The sequence below is a fragment of the Mandrillus leucophaeus genome, unplaced genomic scaffold, assembly GCF_000951045.1.
Source record: "Mandrillus leucophaeus isolate KB7577 unplaced genomic scaffold, Mleu.le_1.0 Scaffold656, whole genome shotgun sequence".
Taxonomy (NCBI): Eukaryota; Metazoa; Chordata; class Mammalia; order Primates; family Cercopithecidae; genus Mandrillus; species Mandrillus leucophaeus.
The window spans coordinates 1,152,757-1,160,970 of NW_012107097.1; the positions used below are offsets into that span (position 1 = coordinate 1,152,757).

General features: G+C 44.8%; 1 protein-coding gene across 2 annotated transcripts in view; it reads right to left on the reverse strand.

Annotated features, from left to right (window-relative positions):
- The window catches only part of STT3A (STT3A, subunit of the oligosaccharyltransferase complex (catalytic)), a 32,677-nt gene extending 29,084 nt beyond the window's left edge, over positions 1 to 3,593 (reverse strand). Inside the window, exons 1-2 of one of the 2 annotated variants that reach the window (XM_012001273.1) lie at positions 3,470 to 3,593; positions 369 to 491 (exon numbers count right to left, since the gene is read on the reverse strand). In XM_012001273.1, the coding sequence (XP_011856663.1) occupies positions 369 to 456 (88 nt within the window). In that variant the 5' untranslated portion in view covers positions 457 to 491; positions 3,470 to 3,593. The remainder of the gene's footprint in view (positions 1 to 368; positions 492 to 3,469) is intronic. The other variant, XM_012001274.1, reaches the window with a different exon arrangement.
- Positions 3,594 to 8,214: the final 4,621 nt, after the last annotated feature.

Genomic DNA, 8,214 nt, shown 5'->3' on the forward strand with positions numbered 1-8,214 from the left:
TGCCTCAGCCCCCCAAGTAGCTGGGATTACAGGTATCCACCACCACACTCAACTAGTTTTTGTATTTTTAGTAGAGACAAGGTTTCATCATGTTGGCCAGGCTGGTCTCAAACTCTCAGCCTCAAGTGACCCACCCACCCCAGCCTCCCAAAGTGCTGGGATTACAAGCGTGTGCCACCATGCATGGCCCATAGCCCTGACTTTTATATTCCTTCTATTTTGCCTTCATTAAATTATACTGATGAGGAATGGAAAAACATAACAATCTGCTAAAAAGAACAAGGCATTTAAAGATAGCGATTTTCAATTTTTTTCTAGACTTTCCTCTTTCTATCCCCAAAGAAAGGGAGGTTCACATGCACACTCACATAATACAGCAGCCATTGACAGAATGAGAAGCTTCAGAAGTGTGTCCTGCTTCTCATAGGACAATCGCAAAAATCCGAATTTAGTCATCTTAACATGAATGGGTGGCCACACACGACGATCAGCTAAAATGAAAAAGTCAAGACCACAAGATATTGAACACCTTCAATTTACTAGATTTTCATATTTTATGATGAGAGGGAATCATAAAGGACATAGAAGCTAGCAAAAACACCAGAGAGGGTCAAAGCTAATACTAATATCCAAGCCTGGCCTAAAGTATGATCAACTTGCAAGGAAGTAGGCACAAGTCAGGTCTATGTGTCAAGACTAAAATAGAGTGGTCAGAATAAACCATCCATAATTCTATTTCCCACTCCTTCACAGCTAACTCCTTCACAGCTAACAAGTACATAAGCACAACTAGCAATAGTATAGTACAAGGAAGAGATGAAAAAATAAATAGGAAGATTGGAAATACTGAAAAATAATAAAATGGCAAAAGAGAGCACTCAGGAAAAGGCAGGACTGTATGGGGGGAAAAAGCAGGAAATAAATATCGAGACCAGAAGTGCAAGCCCCAGCAATTTCCGAGGCTAAGGAGGGAGGATCACTTGAAGCCAGGAGTTCAAGACCAATCTGAGCAATACAGTGAAACTCCATCTCCACAAAAAATTGTTTAAAACTATGCAGGCTTGGTGGTCTGCACCTGTAGTCCCAGCTACTCAGGAGACGGAGGCAGGAGTTGGAGGTTGCAGTGAGCTAGGATCACACCACTGCACTCCAGCCTGGACAACAGAGCCAGACCTCGTCTCTTTAAAAAGGAAAAAAAAAAAGAAAGAAAAAGTGAAAGCAGTAAGAGGAAAAATAGAGGTCACGACTGAATCAACACAATTTCAAGCCCTAAATTTAAACTTCAACTGAATGGCTATAAACTTTTTTCTTTTTCCAAATCCCAGTGGGGCTGTCGGGTCAACTAAGAGCATAACTGATAACTAAGGCAGGTACAATCATGCACTCAAGAAGAGGAGGAGGTACACAAACACAGACCCACTGCGCTCTCAATCCCATATATCAGACTGTAACAGCTGCTCAGATCGATACCCGTTTCCAATCATCTGTCTCAAGGCATCTCTGTAACTGACAATGCTGATTTAAGAGACTGATTAAATTACACACAGACATTTGATGGCATCAGAAGATAAGCTAGAGTGAAAGAAAACGAATTTTTCCTACTGAAGCAGAAGAGTCGGGGGCTAAACAAAGTAGATTAAAATGTTTGAACTGCAAACAAAGTAGATTAAAATGTTTGAACTGTGGACAGTTCAAAATGGAAATCACATGACAGATAAGAATTACTTATATAGCAATATAGCATTAATCTACCATAGGTTAGTTATTCTTGTATAAGACAGTACTAGACAGTACTACCTTTTTTTTTTTCTTTTTTGAGATAGAGTCTCGCTCTGTCGCCAGGCTAGAGTGCAGTGGTGCCATCTTGGCTCACTGCAACCTCTGCCTCCCGGGTTCAAGCGATTCTCCTGCCTCAGCCTCCTGAGTAGCTGGGACTACAGGTGCATGCCACCATGCCCAGCTAATTTTTGTATTTTCAGTAGAGAGGGAGTTTCACCATGTTGGCCAGGGTGGTCTGGATCTCTTGACCTTGTGATCCGCCCACCTCAGCCTCCCAAAGTGCTGGGATTACAGGCGTGAGCTACACACCTAGCCCTACCTTCTTAAATTACAATGTGATCAAGGGCTAAGTTATAACGATTATAACAAAGGATATCGTTCAAGACTTTTTGCTTTTATTGTTTTTGATTGACACGTAATTGTACCTATTTATGGAGTACAGTGTGACATTTTTGTACATGTATATAATGTGTAATATCAAGTCAGGATAATTAGTAGATTCATCACCTCAAACATTTTTTTTTTGGTCTTAGGAATATTCAAAATCCACTCTTCTAGCTATCTGAAAATATACAATAAATTGTGTATTTTTGTTAATTATACTCCTAATCATAGTTATCCTATAGAACACTAGAATTTATTCCTCCTATCTAGTTGTACTTATGTATCTGTTAACAAACCTTTGTCTATCCTCCCCCATGAATCTTTTTTCCCACTATTATTAGAATAAAGGAGAAAAAAAAACCCCACATACTGGACTAGGTGGAAGGCTTATAGAATGCTGGCACCAACACTGAGAAGTCAAGCATGTTTTCCATAATTAACTGTCCCAGAAGAGCAGTTTTAGAAATGTGTTTAAGTATAGTCCCAAAGGGAAATCTTATTTTGAAACTAAAAATAAAGGCCTAACTACTCCAGGAGGTCAGCAAATCAGCCATATCTCTCAGGGTTTGCAGCTGTTTTCTGGAATGCCTGAAATAGGAACAAACTTAACACCACTGCGTTGATATGAGCCGCACACCAAAATGAGACTGCTAGGACCTCTACTTGAAAACTGAGTAAAGGAGCTAGTCATTTAGGGCAGGGCCGTAAGGGAGATTTCATCTCGTGCTCTTTGGTCACTTTCGCACACGGCCAAGCAAATAAGAGCAAGGACACCTTTCTTAAAACACTTACCAATCTGCTCTCCTCAACTGTGCTCTGCAAAGTGTGGCATCTCCTGCCACCCTAGCTGTAGTTTCCCAGACTGCAATTTCCCCAGCCCCGTTTCCCTACACACGTTTCCACACCCTCTCACAATCGTTTACTCTCTTCTCCCTCCTGGTCTCTCCAGCGGGTCCCACCTCCCTCTTCTTCCCGCCCTCAAAGAACTGACCACCTCTGACAACCCCCAGCGCGACCCTCATCACCCCAGCATCCTACGCGCCCTCCCCTCCATAACCAGTCCCAGGACCCAGTCTTTCCCACGCTCTGTCCCCAAGATCCACCTTACCTTCCCTCCCCAGACCTTCACATCCTTCCATCCAGGAAGCCCCCACACCACGCCCCACGCCCCCTCCTCTGCAAGGCCCTAAGCTCTGCTCTCCATCCCCACTTAGAGTTTTGCCCCGTGCACACTTCGTTCAGCCCCACCAACGCCATGGACTGCACCTGCCGCTGATTTTCAAGTTACGGTCTACGGCCTTCTCACCTGGCCGGCTTTCCTAGGCGATCCGCTGGGCTCCCTCGGCCATCCGTTCAGCGGCGCACCCAACCCTGGCAGCAGCCGGGTCCGCCTCCCCGACCGCTCCCCCGTTGGCTGGCTCCAGGCCAATTCGACGCTTCGGGAGAGCGATAGGATCTGGGAACTGTCTGTCAAACTTGGAGGCGTAAACCGAACCGCGATTCCAGTTTTTAATTGGTCATTACAGCTATCGCTTAGCAGTCTAGAGGCGTGTCTGCGTGCTCCCGCCGAACTGTCATAGGCCGGCGCGTAGGAGTCAGGAGCGCGGAAAGAACGTGCCCCAAGCAGTTTGGTTGAGGGCCGAGGAGTGACGTGTCGGTCGGCGGACCCACGGGGAGTCGCGGTGGAAAGCAGTGGCCCGCTGACTCCCGTCATGTGACAAGAAGCGGAAACTACGCTGAAATAGGCCCTTGCTCCAAGTCCCAGTAACTCGGAATGCGGAGCCGCTGGTCTCCCTCTTTTTTAAGGTAGAAATTGTTACGTAATACAAGGTGAATGGAGAGGAGGGAAGCATTTCAAACGCTTCCTGGTCCAGACTGCGTCTTTTGCAGGATGTGTCTGATAGTTGGCTCAAGAGCTTTTACAGTGCTCTGGTAACTGCGATGGACCTGGGAACCTTGGCAGAGTTCACAGCCTCTAGCTTTGTGAAAGAGCGTGCCTAGGCGTAAAGGGGTTGTCGGGGCTAAGCTGGAGGCGTCTCCACTGCCGGTTGAGACAGCCACCGCCACGGAGGCACAGCCCTCTCCAGCAGCAGACGGGCTTCCTCGGGGGACCGAGAGGCAGCCCGGCCATGCTTAGTCCAGCTCTTTGTAAGATACCCGCCAGAGAGCCGCTCTCCCTATTCTAACTTGTCTGTCTTCTCCCGCACCCCACGCGCTCCCCAACCCCCAATAACGTTGCTGAGGGCAGAGAAGGGGACGAAGTTTCAGCGGTAATTCCATCATCCCAGACTCGCATGTATACCGCTTTATCCTCAGGCACTTCTCCCTGCGCGGCTCGGTGAGCCAAGACTACACAAGAGAGAGTGGGAACGTCCCGCAGCTCTTCCAACTTGTTGCCCCTGCCACTCATGCAGCTTCCTATTTACTCTCCCCTGAACGGAACCTACCGCTTATTGAAAGGTCATTATTTAAATCAGTGCTTTAGAATCACATGCATTTTTAAAAAAATTCACATGATCAGGCTCGCCCCAGGACGTTATGATTCAATAGATCTGCTTTTTTTGTTTTGTTTTTAATAGTAAGTGTTCGATGTAATTTTACTTTAAAAAAAGGAAACTGAAGCTGAGCCTGAAGGAATCACAGAACTTGAAGTAAATGCTTCTTCAAAATAAGAGTTTTGGTCGGGGGCGGTGGCTCACCCCTGTAATCCCAGCACTTTGGGAGACCGAGGTGGGCGGATCACGAGGTCAGGAGATGGAGACCATCCTGGCCAACATGGCGAAACCCCGTCTCTGCTAAAAATACAAAAATTAGCCGGGCGTGGTGGCGCGTGCCTGTAATCCCAGCTACTCGGGAGGCTGACGGAGAATCGCTTGAACCAGGGAGTCGGAGGTTGCAGTGAGCCGAGATCGCGCCACTGCGTTCCAGCCTGGCGACAGAGCTAGACTCCATCTCAAAAACAAAAACAAAAAAAGGCAGGGCGTGGGGGGCGGGGAATTAGAAAGATTGTGTTCAAGTTTTTTTTTTTTTTTTTTTTTTTGTAAGTAGTATCCTAAGAATATTAAGGCTGGTCGCGGTGGCTCACGCCTGTAATCCCAGCACTTTGGGAGGCCGAGGCGGGTGGATCACCTGAGTCAGGAGTTCCAGAACAGCCTAACCAACATGGTGAAACCCCATCTCTACTAAAAATACAAAAATTAGCTAGCTGGGCGTGTTGGCGGGCGCCTGTAATCCCAGCTACTTGGGACGCAGGAGAATCGCTTGAACCCAGGAGGCAGAGGTTGCAGTGAGCCGAGATCGCGCCATTGCACTCCAGCCTGGGCAGCAAGAGCGAAACTCCGTCTCAAAAAAAGAAAAAGAATATTAAGATGTTAGAGTTTTTATTAATTTTTTCAAAGTAGGCTGGGCGCGATGGTGGACTCCTGTAATCTCAGCTACTCAGGAGGCTGAGGCAGGAGAATTGCTTCAACCCAGGAGGCAGAGGTTGCAGTGAGCTGAGATCGCGCCATTGCACTCAGCCTGAACAACAGAGCAAGACTCCATCACCAAAAAAAAAGAGAAAGTATTAAACATGTTTCTTAAAGAGAATACATTTAAGCTTCCAAGTGATGAAATTAAGTCAACCTTTTCGAAAGTCACAATGTACTGTTAAAGAACAAAGTTTGAAAATCTAAGCCTATTTTTAGGATGAGTCTTTGATACCAGTCCATGAGGAAAGGCTTACTTGTGAATAAAATCAAAGGAAAACAAACTAATAGGAAAATCTTTATAATTATTATAAACAAACCTTGAGGTCCAGGCGTGGTGGCTCATGATTGTAATCCGAGCACTTTGGGAGGTTGAGGTGAGAAGATGGCTTGAGGCCGGGGATTGGAGACCAGCCTGGGCAACATGGTGAGATGCAGTGTCTACAAAAAATAATTTTTAAAAATTAGCTGGGCATGGTCGTGCTGGCCTGTAATCCTAACTTCTGAGGAGGTTGAGGCAGGAGGATCGCTTGAGCCCAGAAGTTAGGCAGCAATGAGCTATGATCACACCACTTCACTCCAGCCTGGTCAACAGAGTAAGACAGACCCTGTCTCTAAAATAAAATAATAAATAGACCAGGCGTGGTTGCTCATACCTATAATCCTAGCATTTTGGGGGGCCGAGGCTGGCAGATCACCTGAGGTCGGGAGTTCAGGACCAGCCTGACCACCATGGAGAAACCCTGTCCCTACTCAAAATACAAAAAGCCAGGTGTGGTGGTGCAAGCCTGTGATCCTAGCTACTAGGGAGGCTGAGGCAGGAGAATCTCTTGAACCTGTGAGGCAGAGAGAGGTTGGGGTGAGCCAAGATCGCACCATTGCACTCTGGCCTGGGCAACAAGAGTGAAACTTTGTCTCTAAATAAATAAATAAATAAAATAAACCTACAGTTTATACATGAACTATAGTGTATCAGTTAATCCTCCTCCCTCCTGATTTATAAGCCCAAAAGTTTTGAACTGGTTGTTTCAGAAAGCAATGCTTTTACTATTTCATCAGTTGCTTAAAAGGAATGTTTTGATGTAGAAGTTAGAACTTTTTTGTAGAGCTTTTGGTCTTTCTTAAAGTATCGGTTTATCTTTCTTGTATATCATTGATAAACAAAACTGATGCCTTCGTCTCATTTGTAGCACACCAGAGTAATAGTATCTGTGTTCTTAAAGCTGTTCTCTCCAGAACCCATGTTTCTAAGTGTGTGCAAAGTTGTATTACTGGGATTTCCCCTGAGCGCACTTCTGGATTCCACTGTTTTATGTTATTTGGTTGGGTGTTTTGTCTTAATAAGACATCGTTCTTTTTTTTTTTCTTCCATAGATTATCATCCGATAAGACATCTTTCTATTTCTTAGATTTATTTTTCACTTTTGATGAGTTTTTTTTTTTTAAGTAAGTGTTTTAGAAAAGCTGAATGGAAGCAAACATTGCCATTTCGTGTTAGAAAATATCTGTATTTTGTCCTTAATAGCATGGCTAGGTTTAGAATTTTAGGAACAAAATTGGGACCCACCCACCCCAATTGCACACAGACACAGAAAAGCACACTTTCAAGGCATTGTGACTATATTGTCCATGATCCACTGTGCCTTAAGAAACCTGATGCCAGTCCGAGTCACATTCCTTTATGGGTAATCTGTTTCCCTCTCTGATAAATTGTCTTTCCTTAGAGATCTCATCTATGTGTTTCGTCTTCTTTCATTTTTTTCTGCTTTACATTTGGCAGGCCCTTTCAGTCTGAAAGCTAAAATTTGTATAATCAGTTCAGGAAATGTTCTTTGATTTTATTCATCTCCATTTTTCTCTTCTCATTTTCTGAAGTTGCTGTTGGACAAATGTTTTATCTCCTGGTTCTTGGAAGGCTCTCCTGTTCTTAACTTTTTCTTGATCTTTTTGCTGTATGTTCTGGAAGATTTCCTCAATATTATCTTGCAGTTCACTAATTTAGCCTCCTCGGTGTCACTTTTTTTTTTTTTTTTCCCTTGAGACAAGGTCTCATTCTGTCACCCAGGCTGGAGTGCACTGGCACAATTTCAGCCCACTGCAGCCTCAACCTCCTGGGCTCAAAGGATCCTCCTGCCTCAGACCTTGAGTAGCTGGGACTACAGGCGCATGCCACCACGCCCAGCTGATTTTTTGTATTTTTAGTAGAGACGGGGTTTTACCGTGTTAGCCGGGATGGTCTCTATCTCCTGACTTCGTGATCCGCCCATCTCAGCCTCCCAAAGTGCTGGGACTACAGGCTTGAGCCACCGGGCCTGGCCAGTGTCACTTTTATAAGCCATCTCATTTTAAAAAATTTCCGTAACTGTTTTAATTTCCAAGAGCTTTCCTATTCTGTTCTTTTCACAATAATCTGTTCTTATTTTGTGGATGCAGTAGCTTCTAAAATCTCTGTGAAAATAGTTATTAGAATTTCTTAAATTACCTTTTGTTTCCACAATTACTTAAATTTCCTCCAGAGCCAGGTGTTGTTATTTGTGTTTTGGAAAAGCTGCTGAGCTGATTGCGATGTTGATTCCTCGTGAAG